Genomic DNA, 23,916 nt, shown 5'->3' with positions numbered 1-23,916 from the left:
CCTGCCATTGCTGTTCCACTGTCTTCCCTACTGGGCTCCTTTTCCAATCAGCTCTGGCCAGCTCCTCCCTCATGTCTTTGGTGTTACCCTTATTTAATTGTAATACCGTTACATCTGTTTCCAGCTTCTCCCTCTCAAACTGCAGGGTACAGAACATAGAATATGGAACATTACAGCGCAGTACAGGCCCTTCGGCCCTCGATGTTGCGCCGACCTGTGAAACCCCTCTAAAACCCATCTACACTATTCCCTTATCATCCAAATGCCTATCCAATGACCATTCGAATGCGTTTAGTGTTGGCGAGTCCACTACAGTTGCAGGCAGGGCATTACACGCCCTTACTACTCTCTGAGTAAAGAACCTACCTCTGACATTTGGGCAGCACGGTAGCATAGTGGTTAGCGTCAATGCTTCACAGCTCCAGGGTCCCAGGTTCGGTTCCCGGCTGGGTCACTGTCTGTGCGGAGTCTGCACGTCCTCCCCGTGTGTGCGTGGGTTTCCTCCGGGTGCTCCGGTTTCCTCCCACAGTCCAAAGATGTGCGGGTTAGGTGGGTTGGCCATGCTAAATTGCCCGTAGTGTCCTAAAAAAGTACGGTTAAGGGGGAGTTGTTGGGTTACGGGTATAGGGTGGATACGTGAGTTTGAGTGGGGTGATCATTGCTCGGCACAACATCGAGGGCCGAAGGGCCTGTTCTGTGCTGTACTGTTCTAAATCTGTCCTATATCTATCTCCTCGTGCTAGACATCACCATCCGAGGAAAAAGGCTCTCACTGTCCACCCTATCTAATCCTCTGATCATCTTGTATGCCTCAATTAAGTCACCTCTTAACCTTCTTCTCTCTCACGAAGGGGCTGGTTTAGCTCACTGAGCTAAATCGCTGGCTTTTAAAGCAGACCAAGCAGGCCAGCAGCACGGTTCGATTCCCGTACCAGCCTCCCCGGACAGGCGCCGGAATGTGGCGACTAGGGGCTTTTCACAGTAACTTCATTGAAGCCGACTCGTGACAATAAGCGATTTTCATTTCATTTCAAAACAGCCTCAAGTCCCTCAGCTTTCCTCATCATATCTTCCCTCCATACCAGGCAACATCCTGGTAAATCTCCTCTGCACCCTTTCCAATGCATCCACATCCTTCTTATAATGCGGCGACCAGAATTGCACGCAATACTCCAAATGCGGCCGCACCAGAGTTATGTACAGCTGCAACATGACCTCATGGCTCCGAAACGCAATTCCTCTACCAATAAAAGCTAACACACCGTTAGCCTTCTTAACAACCCTCTCAACCTGGGTGGCAACTTTCAGGGATCTATGTACATGGACACCGAGATCTCTCTGCTCATCCACACTACCAAGAATCTTACCATTAGCCCAGTACTCTGCCTTCCTGTTATTCCTTCCGAAATGAATCACCTCACACTTCATAAAACCGTGTGGACTATCTCTGATCAAATTATTCCTTTCCAGATGATTACACATCCTATCTCTTATAAACCTTTCCAAGACTTTGCCCACAACAGAAGTAAGGCTCACTGGTCTATAGTTACCGGGGTTGTCTCTACTCCCCTTCTTGAACAAGGGGACAACATTTGCTATCCTCCAGTCTTCTGGCACTATTCCTGAAGACAAAGATGACTTAAAGATCAAAGCCAAAGGCTCAGAAATCTCCTCCATAGCTTCCGAGAGAATCCTAGGATAAAACCCATTCGGCCCAGGGGACTTATCTATTTTAACCCTTTCCAGAATCGCTAACACCTCCTCCTTATGTACCTCAAGCCCTTCTAGTCTAGTAGCCTGTATCTCAGTATTCTCCCCGACAACATTGTCTTTTTCCTGTGTGAATACTGATGAAAAATACTCATTTAGCACCTCTCCTATCTCCTCGGACTCCACGCACAACTTCCCACTACTGTCCTTGACTGGCCCTACTCTTACCCTCGTCATTCTTTTATTCCTGACATATCTATAGAAAGCTTTAGGGTTATCCTTGATCCTACCTGCCAAAGACTTCTCATGTCCTCGCTTGGCTCTTCTTAGCTCTCTCTTTAGATCCTTCCTTGCTAACTTGTAACTCTCAAGAGCCCTAACTAAACCATCATGTCTCATCTTTACATAAGCCTCCTTCTTCCTCTTGACAAGTGTTTCAACTGCTTTAGTAAACCATGGTTCCCTCGCTCGACCACTTCCTCCCTGCCTGACAGGTACATACTTATGAAGGACACGCAGTAGCTGTTCCTTGAACATGCTCCACATTTCCATTGTGCCCATCCCCTGCAGTCTTCCTCTCCAGCCGATGCATCCTAAGTCTTGCCTCATCACATCATAATTGCCTTTCCCCCAGATATGACTCTTGCCTTGCGGTATATATTAATCCCTTTCCATCACTAAAATAAAAGTAATTGATCACTATCACCAAAGTGTTCACCTACCTCTAAATCTAACACCTGTCCTGGTTCATTACCCAATATGAACCCTGGGTATATTCATATTATGGTCATTGCTCCTTCAGGGTTCCTTCACGTCAAGGTCCCTAATCAAGTCTGCCTCATTGCACATCACCAAATCCAGAATTGCCTGTTCCCTAGTCAGCTCTGTCACAAGCTGCTCCAAAGAAACATTCCCAATTCCCCAGTCTCTATCCCGGTCCACTCCCCATTCACAGCCTCAGCTACATATTGTGACTGTTTTAGAAGTTGGCGGTTTGTGGGAAGCCTTGTTGTAGCTCTGGGATTTCTTACCGAATACCACAGGTCAGATCTGGTGCTGGAGAGTATAAACTTGGTTTCTGACACACAATCCCTTCCTTTGCCAAAATCTTCGAGGCAACATAGGTCATAACTGCCAGCGTCAATATGGGCAGAATGAGTGTTGGGCCAAGTTTATCTTTATCTGGGGGAAAGAAGAGAAATAGGTCAGGCATTCCTAACATTCCCAATGATACGACACAAGCATCAGTTCATTCATAAGATTTCTCCTGTAATTAGGCAATGGTCTGCGGGTAGTTGCTGATCATTGACTTGTGTCGTGCAATCCCTTGGGCCAAACAGGAATGTATTGCCAATGCCACAAGTCTAAAACTGATTATACTGAGCCGATCTGACACAATCTGTGAAAGAGATGACCACTTCCGGACTGTGACCCTTTATCAAAACTGAGAAAAGATTGAAATGTAAATGGGTTTGAGAAAGTTTGTTTTTAAAAATCCTTTCATGGGTTGTGAGCGTCACTGGCTGGACCAGCATTTGTTGCCCACCCCTCATTGCTCTTGAACTGAGTGGTTTGCTCGGCCGTTTCTGAGGGTATTTCAGAGTCAGCCACATTGCTGTGGATCTGGAGTCACATGTAGGCCAGACCAGGTCAGGATGGCAGATTTCCTTCCCCAAAGGACATGTGTGAACCAGATGGGCTTTTTACAACAATTGATGGTAGTTTCTTGGTCACATCCTAACAACATGGACTGCAGCTGCTCAAGAAGGCAGCTCACCACCACCTTCTCAAGGGCAATTAGAGGTGGCAATAAATGCTGGCCTAACCAGCAAAGCCCATATTGATTGAGTGAATTTTAAAATATCAAACAACAGGCCTATGTACGACATTGTATCTGTAAAGTTCCATCAGCAGTTTTCTGGCTCTGTAATTCTTTTGATTCATTCCTTGATAACGTGTATCAAGTGAATGTCTCATGGTGCAGTTTATACTTGTGTCTCGTTACCTCAGCTTTCAGACATGGATTACCATTAAGCATTGATTTTATACATATTTTGTCCAGATTTTATGTCTGAAATAACTAATTTCTGATCAGTTTATGTCTGTGTGCCACTTTGCACTGTTAAATAACTGTTCCAACCACTAGCAGCCATGACAAAACATACGCTAAAAGACTGTTCCCTTAACCAAAACATATTTTTGGAAAATATTGATTGCGCTGGAGAACTCTACAGGATGTCTCTACACCAATCGGTTTTTTGCGCACATTATGTCCAAATAATAATCGCTGAGACTCTCTGTGTCAAATAAGTGGACAAAGAGATCATCTTCTGTTTTTTTAAATTTATTTATGAGATGTGGGGAGCGCTGGTTCGGCCAGCAGTTATTACTCATCCCTCATTGACCTTCGGAAGGTGGTGGTGAGCTGCCTTCTTAAACTGCTGCAGTCCTTGAGGTATAGGTACACCTACTGTGCTGTTAGGGAGGGAGTTCCAGGATGTTTGCCCAGCGGCAGTGAAGCAATGACGATACATTTCCAAGTCAGGGTGGTGGGTCTCTCGGAGGGAAACCCTCAAGTGATGGGGTTCCCAGGTATCTGTTGCTCTTGTCCTTCTAGATGGTAGTGATTGTGGGTCTGGAAGTGTCTGAAGAACCTTGGTCAGTTACTGCAGTTCATCTTGTGGATGGTACACAAGGCTGCCACTGTTTGCTGTTGGTGGGGGTTTGAATGCTTGTGGAAGGGGAGCAATCAAGCGGGACTGCTTTGTCCTGGATGGTGTTGAGTTTCTTGAGCGTTGTTGGAGCTGCACTCATCTAGGCAAGTGGAGAGTATTCCATCTCATGGTTCCTCTCATCTTAGTATAAAATCATTTTTTATTTTTTATTTTATAAATTTAGATTACCCAATTATTTTTTCCAATTAAGGGGCAATTTAGCATGGCCAATCCACCTACTCTGCACATTTTTGGGTTGTGGGGGTGAAACCCACGCAGACACGGGGAGAATGTGCAAACTCCACACGGACAGTGACCCAGTGCCGGGATTGAACCTGGGACCTCAGCGCCGTGAGGTGGTTGTGCTAACCACTAGGCCACCGTGCTGCCCTTTAGTATAAAATCATAAAAATTAATGCAGGCAGTGACTAGTGGGGTACCGCAGGGATCTGTGCTGGAACCCTAACTGTTCACATTATATATTAATGAGGTAACTAAATGCATTGTCTCCAGATTTGCAAATGATTTGCAGTTGGGTGGGAGGGTGAGCTGTGAGGAGGATGCAGAGATAGTTCATCAGGATTTGTACAGGATGAGTGAGTGGGTACATGCATGACAGATGCAGTATAATGTGGATAAATGTGAGGTTATCCGCTTCGGAAGCAAAAAGAAGAAAGCAGATTGTTATTTGAATGGGTGTACATTGAGAGAGGCGGATACTCAGCGAGACCTTGGTGTCCTCGTTCATCAGTTGCTGAAAGTAAGCGTGCAGGTACAGCAGGCAGTAAAGAAGATAAATAGTATGTTGGTCTTCATAGCGAGAGGATTTGAGTACAGGAATAGAGATGTTTTACTGCAATTGTACAGGGCATTGGTGAGGCCACACCTGGAGTATTGTGTTCAGTTTTGGTGTCCTTGTCTGAGGAAGGATGTTCTTGCTATGGCGGGAGTGCAGCGAAGGTTTACCAGGCTGATTCCTGGGATGGCGGGACTGTCATATGAGGAGAGACTAAGTCAGTTGGGATTGCGTTCATTGGAATTTAGAAGAGTGAGAGAGGATCTCAGAGAAATTTATAAAAAATTTTAGAAACTTAAAATTCTAACAGGATTAGAGATGGTAGATTCAGAAAGAGTTTGAGGAAAAGGGGTAAACCTTTTCGGACTGAGGTGAGGAGAAAGTTCTTCACCCAGTGAGTGATATATCTGTGGAATTCATTATCACAAAAATAGTTGGTCTCAAAACATTGTGTAATTTCAAGAATAAATTAGATATCGCTCTTGGGGCTAAAGGGATCAAGAGATATGGGGGTCGGTGGGATTAGTGTATCAAACTTGATGATTTGGGGCTGGTTTAGCACAGTGGGCTAAACAGCTGGCTTGTAATGCAGAACAAGGCCAGCAGCGCGGGTTCAATTCCCGTACCAGCCTCCCCGAACATGTGCCAGAATGTGGCGACTAGGGGCTTTTCACAGTAACTTCATTGAAGCCTACTCGTGACAATAAATGATTATTATATTGGTATTATTAGCCATGATCATAATGAATGGCCTTCTCCTGCTTCTATTTTCTATGTTTATTTCTAAGTATGAATAGCTGGGATGCAAGTACTGATCTTTGTGGTATCCCACCAGCCACAGGCTGCCGATGAGAGAATGACCCATTTATTCCTACTCTCTGTTTTTGCCGGTTAGCCAATCTTCAGCCTGTGACAGTATGTTCCCTCCTATCACATGTGCTTTTATTTTGCTAATTAAACTTCTGTGAGGGACTTCTGAAAATCCAAACATATCACAACAATCGACTTTCCTTTATCAATTCGGTTTGTAACATTGTTACAACACCTGGGTGAGTGCGTGGTCAATTCCAGCCCCACAATAGGAGAAGGCTAAAAGATCCACACCCACCGATCAGCTGCTCACCAAGTCCATCAAACAACATCACGGGCTCTGCCACACAACCCAAAGAGGAGATTTTTGGACCAGCCAATCAGAGCACAGGGGTTTTCCAGTGTCCAAAGATTACAGTTTAAACAGAAATCGCAAATGGTACAGTAATCTTGTAGCTGCTGAATCTGCAGATCAGAACAGGTGGCAGACTGCAGATCAGAACAGGTGGCAGACTGCAGATCAGAACAGGTGGCAGACTGTAGATCAGAACAGATAGCAGACTGCAGATCAGAACAGGTGGCAGACTGTAGATCAGAACAGGTGGCAGACTGCAGATCAGAACAGGTGGCAGACTGTAGATCAGAACAGGTGGCAGACTGCAGATCAGAACAGGTGGCAAGATGGGTATTCAAAGGGAACACAGGAGAGACAGACCATATCCAAACAACATCCTCAAAAAATTACTACAAGTTTGCCAAATACGATTTCCCATTGGTAATTCCATGCTGTCAATGCCCAATCAGATCATTATTGTCTGTTTCTCAAATCCTTTATAACAGATTTCAATGTTTTCCTTTCTGCTGATGTAATGCTAACAGATCTGTAGTTCACTGTTTTCCATTAAACAATGGGGTGACATTTGCAATCTTCCAATCTTCAGGAACCATTACAACATCTATAAAATTCTGGGTGGGATTTATCACTTGGTTTCAGAGTGCGGGAGTCTGACTACATTTCATGTATTCACTGGCATGGTGCCATGAATTTGTCTCCGGTTATACTCTTCTGAGGAATCATTGCCCTCACCAATATCCAAAATGGCAATCCGATTGGCAAACCATTTGGACAGGGACTCCTACACTATGCGCGTGTGTTTCTTAGACTATCTGACAGTCATCCATTTCCTCTCCATCTGTATTCCCCAATGCTGTAGTTTGACCGCCTCCCTAACTATGCTGGTCACGTAATTATCTAGCTTGTGGACACACAATTGTGGCTTTGATCACAGCTTGACTTCAGAAACCTGGAGTTCAAGATTCTGCAGACAGTGACATTACCGACAGATATGTTTGTCTGGGACATGTCATAATATCCACTCATGGATATAATGAGATGCAGACAGGCAGTGATTGACACACAGGATACAGAATAACCAATCACCAGACAGGACACTACCACTATAAAACACACGAGGCATTAAGACTCTGCCTCTTCTCACTGGATACAACTACAGAGATAGTTAGAGTGCACAAGGCAATGAGCACCTTCTCCATGTGACAGAGAGCTAGTCTGGTCAAGCCAGTCTGAGGTTATCAGTTTAGATTAATCGAGTGTCAACCCACAGCAGATTATGTACAGCAACAAGCAAATTCAATAAACAGTGTTGGACCATCTCCTGTGTCGGCTGAAAAATAAAGGGGCATCTCTTTCCCCTAACTCTCTCACTCACCAATTTCCAACATTGCATTCTATGCAGCCAGAGGAAAGATGATACAGCACAGAGGAAGGCCTCTTTTCAGGATTGCCACATCTATCAGTAACGGCCAGTGTCAGTCTATATCTATCAATTACTGTCAGTGTCAGTCCATATCTATCACTAACGGTCAGTGCCAGTCTATATCTATCAGTAACGGTCAGTGTCAGTCTATATCTATCAGTAACGGTCAGTGTCAGTCTATATCTATTACTAACGGTCAGTGTCAGTCAATATTTATCAGTAACTGTCAGTGTCAGTCTATATTTATCAGTAACGGTCAGTGTCAGTCAATATCTATCACCAATGGTCAGTGTCAGTCTATATCTATCAGTAACGGTCAGTGTCAGTCTATATCTATCAATGGTCTCGACGAGGAGGTTGGGGTAGGGAGGGCTTTTCATGTCAACTGGCCCGTGCTGCCCGGTGTCGGTCGTAGAATTTACAGGACAGTGCTGAAGGAGGCCACTCGGCCCATCGAGTCTGCACCGGCCCTTGGAGAGAGCACCCTACTCAAGCGTGCACCCCCACCGTAGCCCAGTAACCCCACCCAACCTTCTTGAATACTGGGGGCAGTTTGTCACGGCCGATCCGCCTGGCCTGCGCGTCTTTGGACTGTGGGGGGGGGGGGGGCGGAGCACCCGGGGGAGGCCCACGCACACGCGGGGAGGATGTGCAGGCTCCGCGCAGACAGTGGCCCAGGTCGGGGGTCGGGCCTGGCACCTGGAGCTGTGAAGCAACTGTGCTGACCACTGTGCTACCATGCTGCCCATCGTTGACCTTCTTATGACACTGGAGGCCAGTCCTCCTGGTCACACTCCCCGTGTCCACGGCCGCCGCCACCTCTTCCCACGGTGGCATTGGCTGCCCTGTGGCTCAATGTCCGGGACCCTCAGGGGAACAGGACATCCCTCCTGGCCTCCACCACATCGAAGAGCCTCCCCAGGTCCATGTCTCCAAATCTTGGGGCGGGTCTTCTCGGCGCCACAGAATCATAGAATTTACAGTGCAGAAGGAGGCCATTCAGCCCATCGAGTCTGTACCGACCCTTACAAAAAGCACCCTACTCAAGCCCATGTCCCTACCCTATCCCCCAATTAATCTTTTTGGACACTAAGGGCAATTTAGCATGGCCCATCCAATGTATCCGCACATCTTTGGACTCTGGGAGGAAACCGGAGCACCCGGAGGAAACCCACGCAGACACGGGGAGAACGTGCCGACTCCACACAGACAGTGATCTAAGCCGGAAATCGAACCTGGGACCCTGGAGCTGTGAAGGAACTGTGCTAACCACTGTGCTTACGTGCTGCCATGGCTGCGAGCTGACTGGGTTTGGCTGTGCAAGGGCTGTGTAAGTGCTTATCGACGTTGTTAGCGGTGGTCTGGCAAGTGGGGTCCCAGCGAATCGGCTTGCGACTCTTCATTTGCGCGACAAGCCCATAGGGCCTCGTTAAGTTGACCAATTAACGTTGAAAAGCATTGCCGGCCTCTCTGTGTCAAGGGCCAGGAAGCTCGCGGCAGTTCCCGCTCGCTACCACAGTTAGAAATTCTTCTAATTGCGCCTTAAGCTTAGTGGGGGTTTTCTCGTCAGTTTTTTGGGTGAGATCCAGACGTGTATTCACCCACACTTAGAGCCTGATTGAAAAGCAACCTCCTGCCTGGTGTGAACACACGCCAGCCGGTTAGATCGCAGGAGAGTGTGAAATCGGGAGACGCACCGGTTGCCGATTGGTTTCCGATCTGACCAGCCTGCTACTGTTGACGAGATCTGGATCCCCATGCTATATGGTGGGAGACCAATAATCATAAATTCAGGCCAATCTTCATCTCATTAACAGGAAGGATCCCCTATCAAACGGCCTCACCGTCTCCCAGCAAGCGGTCACGCAGGTGGCGTTTAGCACAACTAATTAAATACATGAAGCGAATGCAATGGCTGCTATGGTGATGAGAGGTGGTGAGTAGCCATCTTCGAAATCAGGCAGTCAGTCCAGGGGCATGTGACCGCTGCCCCAGTGCTCAGGGTGGATGTGGGAGCACCCAAGAGGGGACTGGTCCAATCAAGGGTGGTCGGCCGCCATCGGTGGGGGGGGGGTGGGCCATGGGCTGGGGGGTGAGGCCCACAGGTCCAACATCCGCACCCCGGATCGTGTATACCCATTCCAGCGGCAACTTCAGCTGCTGCCTGTCGTCCCACCGAACCCCACCCCCAGCACAGAGCCCTGTCCGCGGTGATTTGGTGCAGGTCACATGCACCACTGCTGCCCATGGCCGTCGCTGGCCCACAGCTGAAGACTATTTGATTGAGTTTTTGAAGGAGTAACCGAGAAGGTAGATTAGCGCAGTGCGGTTGACGTTGTCGACATGGCTTTTCAGAGGGTTTTCAGCAAGGTACCGCATTGTAGGTTGTTGCAGGAGGTTAGATCTCACCGAATCCAGGGTGAGGAAGCCAATTGGATACAAAATTGGTTTGGTGACCGAAGCCAGGTGGTGGTTGTGGATGGTTGCTTTTCAAGCTGGAGGCCTGTGACCAACAGTGTGCCTCGGGGATCAGTTCTGGGTCCACTGTTATTTGTTATTTATATTAATGATTTGGATGCGAATGCAGGAGGCACACAAAGAACAAAGAAAAGTAAAACACAGGAACAGGCCCTTCGGCCCTCCAAGCCTGCGCCGACCATGCTGCCCGTCCAAACTAAAATCTTCTACACTTCCTGGGTCCGTATCCCTCTATTCCCATCCTATTCATTTATTTGTCAAGATGCCCCTGAAATGTCACTATCGTCCCTGTTTCCCTCCTCCGGCAGTGGGTTCCAGGCACCCACTACGCTCTGTGTAAAAAAACTTGCCTCGTACATCTCCTCCAAACCTTGCCAGTAATTGACCCCTCTACCCTGGGGAAAAGCCTCTGACTATCCACTCTGTCTATGCCCCTCATAATTTAGTAGACCTCTATCAGGTCGCCCCCTCAACCTCCTTCGTTCCAGTGAGTTTATTCAACCTCTCCTCATGGCTAATGCCCTCCATATCAGGTAATATCTTCTTCTGCACCGTTCCAAAGCCTCCACATCATTCTGGTAGTGTGGTGACCAGAATTGAACACTATACTCCAAGTGTGGCCTAACTAAGGTTCTATACAGCTGCAACATGACTTGCCAATTTTAATACTCAATGCCCCGGCCAATGAAGGCAAGCATGTCGTATGCCTTTCAGTGGCCTGTGGACCTGTACACCAAGATCTCTCTGACTGTCAATACTCTTGAGGGTTCTCCCATTCACTGTATATTCCCTACCTGCATTATACCTTCCAAAATGCATTACCTCACATTTGTCCGGATTAAACTCCATCTACCATCTCGCCGCCCAAGTCGCCAAACGATCTAACTCCTGCTGTATCCTCTGACAGTCCTCATCGCTATCCGCAATTACATCAACCTTTGTGTTGTCCGCAAACTAACTAATCACGCCAGTTACATTTTCCTCCAAATCATTTATATGTACTGTGAACAGCAGGGGTCCCAGCACTGATCCCTGCGGAATGCCACTCATCACGGGCCTCCAGTCAGAAGGGCACCCTTCCATTGTTACTCTCTGCCTTCTATGACCTAGCCGGTTCTGTATCCATCTTGCCAGCTCACCCCTGATCCCGTGTGACTTCATCTTTTGTACCAGTCTGCCATGGGTGGCCTTGTCGAAGGCCTTACTGAAGTCCATATAGACAACATCCACTGCCCTACCTGCATCAATCATCTTTGTGACCTCCTTGAAAAACTCTTATCAAGTTAGTGAGACACGACCTCCCCTTCACAAAACCGTGCTGCCTCTCGCTAATACGACCCCTTGCTTCCAAATGGGAGTAGATCCTGTCTCGAAGAATTCTCTCCAGTAATTTCCCTACCACTGACGTAAGGCTCACTGGCCTGTAGTTCCCAGGATTATCCTTGCTACACTTCTTAAACAAAGGAACAACATTGGCTATTCTCCAGTCCTCCCGGACATCACCTGAAGACAGTAAGGATCCAAAGATTTCTGTCAAGTCCTCAGCAATTTCCTCTCTTGCCTCCTTCAGTATTCTGGGCTGGATGCCATCAGGCCCAGTGGACTTATCCACCTTAATATTTTTCAAGACGCCCAACACCTCGTCTATTTGGATCTCAATGAGACCCAGGCTATCTATACACCCTTCTCCAGACGCATGGTTAGTAAGTTTTCAGATGATGCCAAGATTGGTGGAATAGTGGATAGTGAAGAACTTTATATAAGATTGCAACAGGGTCTTGACCATTTGGGCCAGTGGGCTGATGAATGGCAGGTGGAGTTTAATTTGGATAAATGTGAGGTGATGCATTTTGGTCGATCAAATCAGGGCAGGACCTACTCAGTTAATGGTAGGCAGTTGGGGACAGTTACAGAACAAAGAGCTCTCGGAGTACAGATTCACAGCTCCTAGAAAGTGGAGTTGCAGGTGGACAGGGTGGTGAAGAAGGCATTCAGCATGCTGGGTTTTATTGGTCAGAATATTGAATACAGGAGTTGGGACGTCTTTTTGAAGTTGTACAAGACATTGGTAAGAGCACACATGGAATACTGTGTACAGTTCTGGTCACCCTATTATAGGAAGGATATTGTCAAACTGGAAAGAGTTCAGAAGAGATTTACGAAGATGCCACCAGGACTTGATGGTCTGAGTTATAAGGAGAGGCTGGATAGGCTGGGACTTTTTTCCCTGGAGCATCGGAGGCTTAGGGGTGAATGTATAGAGGTCTATAAAATAATGAGCATCGATAAGGTAGATAGTCGACATCTTTTCCCAAAGATGAAGGAGGCCAGAACTAGAGGGCACAGTTTTAAGGTGACAGGGGAGAGATACAAAAGGGTCCAGAGGCGAAATTGTTTCAAACAGAGAGTGGTGAGCATCTGGAACGAGCTGCCAGAGGCAGTGGTAGAGGTGTGTACAATATTGTCCTTTACAAAACAATTAGACAGTTACATGGGCAGGGTGGGTATGGAGGGACATGGGTCAAATGCGGGAAAGTGGGACTAGCTTAGTGATAGAAATTGGGCGGCATAGACAAGCTGGGCCGAATGGCCTGTTTCTATGCTGTAAACATCTATGACTCAATGTAACGGTCAGTGTCAGTCTATATCTATCACTAACGGTCAGTATCAGTCTATATCTATCACTAACGGTCAGTGCCAGTCTATATCTATCAGTAACGGTCAGTGTCAGTCAATATCTATCAGTAACAGTCAGTGTCAGTCTATATCTATCAGTAACGGTCAGTGTCAGTCAATATCTATCAGTAACGATCAGTGTCAGTCTATATCTATCAGTAACGGCCAGTGTCAGTCTATATCTATCAGTAACGGTCAGTGTCAGTCTATATCTATCATTAACGGTCAGTGTCAGTCTATATCTATCAGTAACGGCCAGTGTCAGTCCATATCTATCACTAACGGTCAGTGTCAGTCTATATCTATCAGTAATGGTCAGTGTCAGTCTGTGTCTATCAGTAACGGTCAGTGTCAGTCTCTATCTATCAGTAATGGTCAGTGTCAGTCTATATCTATCACTAACGGTCAGTGTCAGTCTACAAAGATAAAGATGCATGGCATTAAGGGTAAAGTAGTAGCATGGATAGAGGATTGGTTAATTAATAGAAAGCAAAGAGTGGGGATTAATGGGTTTTTATCTGGTTGGCAATCAGTAGCTAGTGGTGTCCCTCAGGGATCCGTGTTGGGCCCACAATTGTTCACAATTTACATAGATGATTTGGAGTTGGGGACCAAGGGCAATGTGTCCAAGTTTGCAGATGACACTAAGATGAGTGGTAAAGCGAAAAGTGCAGAGGATACTGGAAGTCTGCAGAGGGATTTGGATAGGTTAAGTGAATGGGCTAGGGCTAGATGGAAAACAATGTTGACAAATGTGAGGTTATCCATTTTGGTAGGAATAACAGCAAACGGGATTATTATTTAAACGATAAAATATTAAAGCATGCCGCTGTGCAGAGAGACTTGGGTGTGCGAGTGCATGAGTCACAGAAGGTTGGTTTACAGGTGCAACAGGTGATTAAGAAGGCAAATGGAATTTTGTCCTTCATTGCTAGAGGGATGGAGTTTAAGACTAGGGAGGTTATGTTGCAATTGTATAAGGTGTTAGTGCGGCCACACCTGGAGTATTGTGTTCAGTTTTGGTCTCATTACTTGAGAAAGAACGTACTGGCACTGGAGGGTGTGCAGAGGAGATTCACTAGGTTAATCCCAGAGCTGAAGGGGTTGGATTATGAGGAGAGGTTGAGTAGACTGGGACTGTACTCGTTGGAATTTAGAAGGATGAGGGGGGATCTTATGGAAACATTTAAAATTATGAAGGGAATAGATAGGATAGATACGGGCAGGTTGTTTCCACTGGCGGGTGAAAGCAGAACTAGGGAACATAGCCTCAAAATAAGGGGAAGTAGATTTAGGACTGAGTTTAGGAGGAACTTCTTCACCCAAAGGGTTGTGAATCTATGGAATTCCTTGCCCAGTGAAGCAGTTGAGGCTCCTTCGTTACATGTTTTTAAGGTAAAGATAGATAGTTTTTTGAAGAATAAAGGGATTAAGGGTTATGGTGTTCGGGCCGGAAAGTGGAGCTGAGTTCAAAAAAGATCAGCCATGATCTCATTGAATGGCGGAGCAGGCTCGAGTGGCCAGATGGCCTACTCCTGCTCCTAGTTCTTGTGTTCTTATATCTGTCAGTAACTGTCAGTGTCAGTCAGTAACGTTCAATGTCAGTCTATATCTATCAGTAACTGGCAGTGTCAGTCAGTAACGGTCAGTGTCAGTCTCTATCTGCAAGTAACGGTCAGTGTCAGTCTATATCTATCAGTAACTGTCAGTGTCAGTCAGTAACGGTCAGTGTCAGTCTCTATCTATAAGTAACGGTCAGTGTCAGTCTATATCTATCTGTAACGGTCAGTGTCAGCCTATATCTATCAGTAACAGTCAGTGTCAGTCTATATCTATTACTAACGGTCAGTGTCAGTCAGTAACGGTCAGTGTCAGTCTATATCTATCAGTAACGGTCAGTGTCAGTCTCTATCTGTCAGCAACGGTCAGTATCAGTCTATATCTATCAGTAACGATCAGTGTCACTCTATATCTATCAGTAATGGTCAGTGTCAGTCTCTATCTGTCAGTAACGGTCAGTGTCAGTCAATATCTATTACTAATGGTCAGTGTCACTCCATATCTCTTAGTAATGGTCAGTGTCAGTCTATATCTATCAGCAACAGTCAGTGTCAGTCAGTAATGGTCAGTGTCAGTCTATATCTTTTACTAACGGTCAGTGTCAGTCTATATCTATCAGTAATGGTCAGTGTCAGTCTATATCTATCAGTAACGGTCAGTGTCAGTCTCTATCTGTCAGTAACGGTCAGTGTCAGTCTCTATCTATAAGTAACGGTCAGTGTCAGTCTATATCTGTCAGTAATGGTCAGTGTCAGTCAGTAACAGTCAGTGTCAGTCTGTATCTATCAGTAATGGTCAGTGTCAGTCAATATCTATCAGTAACGGTCAGTGTCAGTCTATATCTATCAGTAACAGTCAGTGTCAGTCTGTATCTATCAGTAATGGTCAGTGTCAGTCAATATCTATCAGTAACGGTCAGTATCAGTCTATATCTATCAGTAATGGTCAGTGTCAGTCTATATCTATCAGAAACGGTCAGTATCAGTCTATTTCTATCAGTAATGGTCAGTGTCAGTCTATATCTGGACAGGCGCCGGAATGTGGCGACTAGGGGCTTTTCACAGTAACTTCATTGAAGCCTACTCGTGACAATAAGCGATTTTCATTTCATTTCATATCTGCCAGTAATGGTCAGTGTCAGTCCATATCTCTGAGTAACGGTCAGTGTCAGTCTATATCATCACTAACGGTCAGTGTCAGTCTATATCTATCACTAACGGTCAGTGCCAGTCTATATCTACCACTAACGGTCAGTGTCAGTCTATATCTATTACTAACGGTCAGTGTCAGTCTATATCATCACTAACGGTCAGTGTCAGTCTATATCTATCACTAACGGTCAGTGCCAGTCTATATCTACCACTAACGGTCAGTGTCAGTCTATATCTATTACTAACGGTCAGTGTCAGTCCATATTTCTTAGTAACGGTCCGTGTCAGTCTATATCTATCACTAACGGTCAGTGTCAGTCTATATCTATCAGTAACGGTCAGTGTCAGTCTATATCTATTACTAATGGTCAGTGTCACTCCATATCTCTTAGTAACGGTCAGTGTCAGTCTATATCTATCAGTAACAGTCAGTGTCAGTCAGTAACGGTCAGTGTCAGTCTATATCTATTACTAATGGTCAGTGTCAGTCTATATCTGTCTGTAATGGTCAGTGTCAGTCAGTAATGGTCAGTGTCAGTCTATATCTAACACTAACGGTCAGTGTCAGTCAGTAACGGTCAGTATCAGTCAGTATCTATCAGTAACGGTCAGTGTCAGTCCATATCTATTACTAACGGTCAGTGTCAGTCTATATCTGTCTGTAATGGTCAGTGTCAGTCAGTAATGGTCAGTGTCAGTCTATATCTAACACTAACGGTCAGTGTCAGTCAGTAACGGTCAGTATCAGTCAGTATCTATCAGTAACGGTCAGTGTCAGTCCATATCTATTACTAACGGTCAGTGTCAGTCTACATCTATCAGTAACGGTCGCTGTCAGTCTATATCTATTAGTAACGGTCAGTGTCAGTCTATATCTATCAGTAACGGTCAGTGTCAGTCTATATCTATTACCAACGGTCAGTGTCAGTCCATTTCTCTTAGTAACGGTCAGTGTCAGTCTATATCTATCACTAATGGTCAGTGTCAGTCAATATCTATCACTGACGGTCAGTGCCAGTCTATATCTATCACTAACAGTCAGTGTCAGTCTCTGTCTATCAGCAACGGTCAGTGTCAGTCTATATCTATTACTAATAGTCAGTGTCACTCCATATCTCTTAGTAACGGTCAGTGTCAGTCAGTAATGGTCAGTGTCAGTCTATATCTATTACTAACGGTCAGTGTCAGTCTATATCTGTCAGTAACGGTCAGTGTAAGTCTATATCTACCGCGAAGTGTCAGTGTCAGTCCATATTTCTTAGTAACGGTCAGTGTCAGTCCATATCTCTTAGTATCGATCAGTGTCAGTCTTTATCTATCACTAACGGTCAGTGTCAGTCTATATCTATTACTAATGGTCAGTGTCACTCCATATCTCTTAGTAATGGTCAGTGTCAGTCTATATCTATCAGTAACAGTGTCAGTCAGTAATGGTCAGTGTCAGTCTATATCTATCACTAATGGTCAGTGTCACTCCATATCTCTTAGTAACGGTCAGTGTCAGTCTATATCTATCAGTAACGGTCAGTGTCAGTCTATATCTATCAGTAACGGTCAGTGTCAGTCTCTATCTGTCAGTAACGGTCAGTGTCAGTCTATATCTGTCAGTAATGGTCAGTGTCAGTCAGTAACAGTCAGTGTCAGTCTGTATCTATCAGTAACGGTCAGTGTCAGTCTCTATCTGTCAGCAACGGTCAGTGTCAGTCTCCATCTATAAGTAACGGTCAGTGTCAGTCTATATCTGTCAGTAATGGTCAGTGTCAGTCAGTAACAGTCAGTGTCAGTCTGTATCTATCAGTAATGGTCAGTGTCAGTCAATATCTATCAGTAACGGTCAGTGTCAGTCTATATCTATCAGTAACAGTCAGTGTCAGTCTGTATCTATCAGTAATGGTCAGTGTCAGTCAATATCTATCAGTAACGGTCAGTATCAGTCTATATCTATCAGTAATGGTCAGTGTCAGTCTATATCTATCAGAAACGGTCAGTATCAGTCTATTTCTATCAGTAATGGTCAGTGTCAGTCTATATCTGTCAGTAATGGTCAGTGTCAGTCCATATCTCTGAGTAACGGTCAGTGTCAGTCTATATCATCACTAACGGTCAGTGTCAGTCTATATCTATCACTAACGGTCAGTGCCAGTCTATATCTACCACTAACGGTCAGTGTCAGTCTATATCTATTACTAACGGTCAGTGTCAGTCCATATCTCTTAGTAACGGTCCGTGTCAGTCTATATCTGTCACTAACGGTCAGTGTCAGTCTATATCTATCAGTAACGGTCAGTGTCAGTCTATATCTATTACTAATGGTCAGTGTCACTCCATATCTCTTAGTAACGGTCAGTGTCAGTCTATATCTATCAGTAACAGTCAGTGTCAGTCAGTAACGGTCAGTGTCAGTCTATATCTATTACTAATGGTCAGTGTCAGTCTATATCTGTCTGTAATGGTCAGTGTCAGTCAGTAATGGTCAGTGTCAGTCTATATCTAACACTAACGGTCAGTGTCAGTCAGTAACGGTCAGTATCAGTCCGTATCTATCAGTAACGGTCAGTGTCAGTCCATATCTATTACTAACGGTCAGTGTCAGTCTCTATCTGTCAGTAACGGTCAGTGTCAGTCTACATCTATCAGTAACGGTCGCTGTCAGTCTATATCTATTAGTAACGGTCAGTGTCAGTCTATATCTATCAGTAACGGTCAGTGTCAGTATATATCTATTACCAACGGTCAGTGTCAGTCCATATCTCTTAGTAACGGTCAGTGTCAGTCTATATCTATCACTTATGGTCAGTGTCAGTCAATATCTAACACTAACGGTCAGTGCCAGTCTATATCTATCACTAACAGTCAGTGTCAGTCTCTGTCTATCAGCAACGGTCAGTGTCAGTCTATATCTATTACTAATAGTCAGTGTCACTCCATATCTCTTAGTAACGGTCAGTGTCAGTCAGTAATGGTCAGTGTCAGTCTCTATCTATTACTAACGGTCAGTGTCAGTCTATATCTGTCAGTAACGGTCAGTGTCAGTCTATATCTACCGCGAAGTGTCAGTGTCAGTCCATATTTCTTAGTAACGGTCAGTGTCAGTCCATATCTCTTAGTATCGATCAGTGTCAGTCTATATCTATCACTAACGGTCAGTGTCAGTCTATATCTATCGGTAACGGTCAGTGTCAGTCTATATCTATTACTAATGGTCAGTGTCACTCCATATCTCTTAGTAATGGTCAGTGTCAGTCTTTCTCTATCAGTAACAGTGTCAGTCAGTAATGGTCAGTGTCAGTCTATATCTATTACTAATGGTCAGTGTCACTCCATATCTCTTAGTAACGGTCAGTGTCAGTCTATATCTATCAGTAACGGTCAGTGTCAGTCTATATCTATCAGTAACGGTCAGTGTCAGTCTCTATCTGTCAGTAACGGTCAGTGTCAATCTCTATCTATAAGTAACGGTCAGTGTCAGTCTATATCTGTCAGTAATGGTCAGTGTCAGTCAGTAACAGTCAGTGTCAGTCTGTATCTATCAGTAATGGTCAGTGTCAGTCAATATCTATCAGTAATGGTCAGTGTCAGTCAATATCTATCAGTAACGGTCAGTATCAGTCTATAACTATCAGTAATGGTCAGTGTCAGTCTATATCTATCAGTAACGGTCAGTATCAGTCTATTTCTATCAGTAACGGTCAGTGTCAGTCTCTATCTGTCAGTAACAGTCAGTTTCAGTCAGTAACGGTCAGTGTCAGTCTATATCTATCAGTAACGGTCAGTGTCAGTCTCTATCTGTAAGCAACGGTCAGTATCAGTCTATATCTATCAGTAATGGTCAGTGTCAGTCTCTATCTGTCAGTAACGGTCAGTGTCAGTCTCTATCTATAAGTAACGGTCAGTGTCAGTCCATATCTGTCAGTAATGGTCAGTGTCAGTCAGTAACAGTCAGTGTCAGTCTGTATCTATCAGTAATGGTCAGTGTCCCTCAATATCTATCAGTAACGGTCAGTGTCAGTCTATATCTATCAGTAACAGTCAGTGTCAGTCTGTATCTATCAGTAATGGTCAGTGTCAGTCAATATCTATCAGTAACGGTCAGTATCAGTCTATATCTATCATTAATGGTCAGTGTAAGTCTATATCTATCAGAAACGGTCAGTATCAGTCTATTTTTATCAGTAACGGTCAGTGTCAGTCCACATCTCTTAGTAACGGTCCGTGTCAGTCTATATCTATCACTAACGGTCAGTGTCAGTCTATCTGTCAGTAACGGTCAGTGTCAGTCTATATCTATCAGTAACGGTCAGTGTCAGTCTATATCTATTACTAATGGTCAGTGTCACTCCATATCTCTTAGTAACGGTCAGTGTCAGTCTATATCTATCAGTAACAGTCAGTGTCAGTCAGTAACGGTCAGTGTCAGTCTATATCTATTACTAATGGTCAGTGTCAGTCTATATCTGTCTGTAATGGTCAGTGTCAGTCAGTAATTGTCAGTGTCAGTCTATATCTAACACTAACGGTCAGTGTCAGTCAGTAACGGTCAGTGTCAGTCTATATCTATTACTAACGGTCAGTGTCAGTCTCTATCTGTCAGTAACGGTCAGTATCAGTCTACATCTATCAGTAACGGTCGCTGTCAGTCTATATCTATTAGTAACGGTCAGTGTCAGTCTATATCTATCAGTAACGGTCAGTGTCAGTCTATATCTATTACCAACGGTCAGTGTCAGTCCATATCTCTTAGTAACGGTCAGTGTCAGTCTATATCTATCACTAACGGTCAGTGTCAGTCAATATCTATCACTAACGGTCAATGCCAGTCTATATCTATCACTAACGGTCAGTGTCAGTCTCTGTCTATCAGCAACGGTCAGTGTCAGTCTATATCTATTACTAATAGTCAGTGTCACTCCATATCTCTTAGTAACGGTCAGTGTCAGTCAGTAATGGTCAGTGTCAGTCTATATCTATTACTAACGGTCAGTGTCAGTCTATATCTGTCAGTAACGGTCAGTGTCAGTCTATATCTACCGCTAAGTGTCAGTGTCAGTCCATATTTCTTAGTAACAGTCAGTGTCAGTCCATATCTCTTAGTATCGATCAGTGTCAGTCTATATCTATCACTAACGGTCAGTGTCAGTCTATATCTATCGGTAACGGTCAGTGTCAGTCTATATCTATTACTAATGGTCAGTGTCACTCCATATCTCTTAGTAACGGTCAGTGTCAGTCTATATCTATCAGTAACGGTCAGTGTCAGTCTATATCTATCAGTAACGGTCAGTGTCAGTCTCTATCTGTCAGTAACGGTCAGTGTCAGTCTCTATCTATAAGTAACGGTCAGTGTCAGTCTATATCTGTCAGTAATGGAGAGTGTCAGTCAGTAACAGTCAGTGTCAGTCTGTATCTATCAGTAATGGTCAGTGTCAGTCAATATCTATCAGTAATGGTCAGTGTCAGTCAATATCTATCAGTAACGGTCAGTATCAGTCTATATCTATCAGTAATGGTCAGTGTCAGTCTATATCTATTAGTAACGGTCAGTATCAGTCTATTTCTATCAGTAACGGTCAGTGTCAGTCTCTATCTGTCAGTAACGGTCAGTGTCAGTCAGTAACGGTCAGTGTCAGTCTATATCTATCAGTAACGGTCAGTGTCAGTCTCTATCTGTAAGCAACGGTCAGTATCAGTCTATATCTATCAGTAACGGTCAGTGTCAGTCTATATCTATCAGTAATGGTCAGTGTCAGTCTCTATCTGTCAGTAACGGTCAGTGTCAGTCAATATCTATTACTAATGGTCAGTGTCACTCCATATCTCTTAGTAATGGTCAGTGTCAGTCTATATCTATCAGTAACAGTCAGTGTCAGTCAGTAATGGTCAGTGTCAGTCTATATCTTTTTCTAACGGTCAGTGTCAGTCTATATCTATCAGTAATGGTCAGTGTCAGTCTATATCTATCAGTAACGGTCAGTGTCAGTCTCTATCTGTCAGTCACGGTCAGTGTCAGTCTCTATCTATAAGTAACGGTCAGTGTCAGTCTATATCTGTCAGTAATGGTCAGTGTCAGTCAGTGTCAGTCTGTATCTATCAGTAATGGTCAGTGTCAGTCAATATCTATCAGTAACGGTCAGTGTCAGTCTATATCTATCAGTAACAGTCAGTGTCAGTCTGTATCTATCAGTAATGGTCAGTGTCAGTCAATATCTATCAGTAACGGTCAGTATCAGTCTATATCTATCAGTAATGGTCAGTGTCAGTCTATATCTATCAGAAACGGTCAGTATCAGTCTATTTCTATCAGTAACGGTCAGTGTCAGTCCATATCTCTTAGTAACGGTCCGTGTCAGTCTATATCTATCACTAACGGTCAGTATCAGTCTATATCTATCAGTAACGGTCAGTGTCAGTCTATATCTATTACTAATGGTCAGTGTCACTCCATATCTCTTAGTAACGGTCAGTGTCAGTCTATATCAGTAACAGTCAGTGTCAGTCAGTAACGGTCAGTGTCAGTCTATATCTATCAGTAACGGTCAGTGTCAGTCTATATCTATTACTAATGGTCAGTGTCAGTCTATATCTGTCTGTAATGGTCAGTGTCAGTCAGTAATGGTCAGTGTCAGTCTATATCTAACACTAACGGTCAGTGTCAGTCAGTAACGGTCAATATCAGTCAATATCTATCAGTAACCGTCAGTGTCAGTCTATATCTATTACTAACGGTCAGTGTCAGTCAATATCTATCACTAACGGTCAATGCCAGTCTATATCTATCACTAACGGTCAGTGTCAGTCTCTGTCTATCAGCAACGGTCAGTGTCAGTCTATATCTATTACTAATAGTCAGTGTCACTCCATATCTCTTAGTAACGGTCAGTGTCAGTCAGTAATGGTCAGTGTCAGTCTATATCTATTACTAACGGACAGTGTCAGTCTATATCTGTCAGTAACGGTCAGTGTCAGTCTATCTCTACCGCCAAGTGTCAGTGTCAGTCCATATTTCTTAGTAACGGTCAGTGTCAGTCCATATCTCTTAGTAATGGTCAGTGTCAGTCTATATCTATCAGTAACAGTGTCAGTCAGTAATGGTCAGTGTCAGTCTATATCTATTACTAATGGTCAGTGTCACTCCATATCTCTTAGTAACGGTCAGTGTCAGTCTATATCTATCAGTAACGGTCAGTGTCAGTCTATATCTATCAGTAACGGTCAGTGTCAGTCTCTATCTGTCAGTAACGGTCAGTGTCAGTCTCTATCTATAAGTAACGGTCAGTGTCACTCTGTATCTATCAGTAATGGTCAGTGTCAGTCAATATCTATCAGTAACGGTCAGTATCAGTCTATATCTATCAGTAATGGTCAGTGTCAGTCTATATCTATCAGTAACGGTCAGTATCAGTCTATTTCTATCTGTAACGGTCAGTGTCAGTCTCTATCTGTCAGTAACGGTCAGTGTCAGTCTAAATCTATCAGTAATGGTTAGTGTCAGTCTATATCATCACTAACGGTCAGTGTCAGTCTATATCTATCACTAACGGTCAGTGCCAGTCTATATCTACCACTAACGGTCAGTGTCAGTCTATATCTATTACTAACGGTCAGTGTCAGTCCATATCTCTTAGTAACGGTCAGTGTCATCTATATCTATCACTAACGGTCAGTGTCAGTCTATATCTATCAGTAATGGTCAGTGTCAGTCTATATCTATTACTAATGGTCAGTGTCACTCCATATCTCTTAGTAACGGTCAGTGTCAGTCTATATCTATCATTAACAGTCAGTGTCAGTCAGTAACGGTCAGTGTCAGTCTATATTTATTACTAACGGTCAGTGTCAGTCTATATCTGTCTGTAATGGTCAGTGTCAGTCAGTAATGGTCAGTGTCAGTCTATATCTAACACTAACGGTCAGTGTCAGTCAGTAACGGTCAGTGTCAGTCTGTATCTATTACTAACGGTCAGTGTCAGTCTATATCTGTCTGTAATGGTCAGTGTCAGTCTATTTCTAACACTAACGGTCAGTGTCAGTCAGTAACGGTCAGTATCAGTCAATATCTATCAGTAACGGTCAGTGTCAGTCTATATCTATCAGTAACGGTCAGTGTCAGTCTATATCTGTCAGTAACGGTCAGTGTCAGTCAGTAATGGTCACTGTCAGTCTATATCTATCAATAACTGTCAGTGTCAGTCCATATCTATCACGAACGGTCAGCGTCAGTCTATATCTATCAGTAACTGTCAGTG

General features: G+C 44.3%; 1 protein-coding gene across 1 annotated transcript in view; it reads right to left on the bottom strand.

The window, feature by feature from the left end:
• Positions 1 to 2,737: 2,737 nt before the first annotated feature.
• The window catches only part of LOC119963598 (tenascin-X-like), a 621,159-nt gene continuing 599,980 nt past the window's right edge, over positions 2,738 to 23,916 (bottom strand). The window contains exon 95 of the mRNA XM_038792929.1: positions 2,738 to 2,892. Within this exon, the coding sequence (XP_038648857.1) occupies positions 2,738 to 2,892 (155 nt within the window). The remainder of the gene's footprint in view (positions 2,893 to 23,916) is intronic.

The sequence above is a fragment of the Scyliorhinus canicula genome, chromosome 3 (genome assembly GCF_902713615.1).
Source record: "Scyliorhinus canicula chromosome 3, sScyCan1.1, whole genome shotgun sequence".
NCBI lineage: Eukaryota > Metazoa > Chordata > Chondrichthyes > Carcharhiniformes > Scyliorhinidae > Scyliorhinus > Scyliorhinus canicula.
This window is presented reverse-complemented; position numbering and strand designations above follow the sequence as displayed.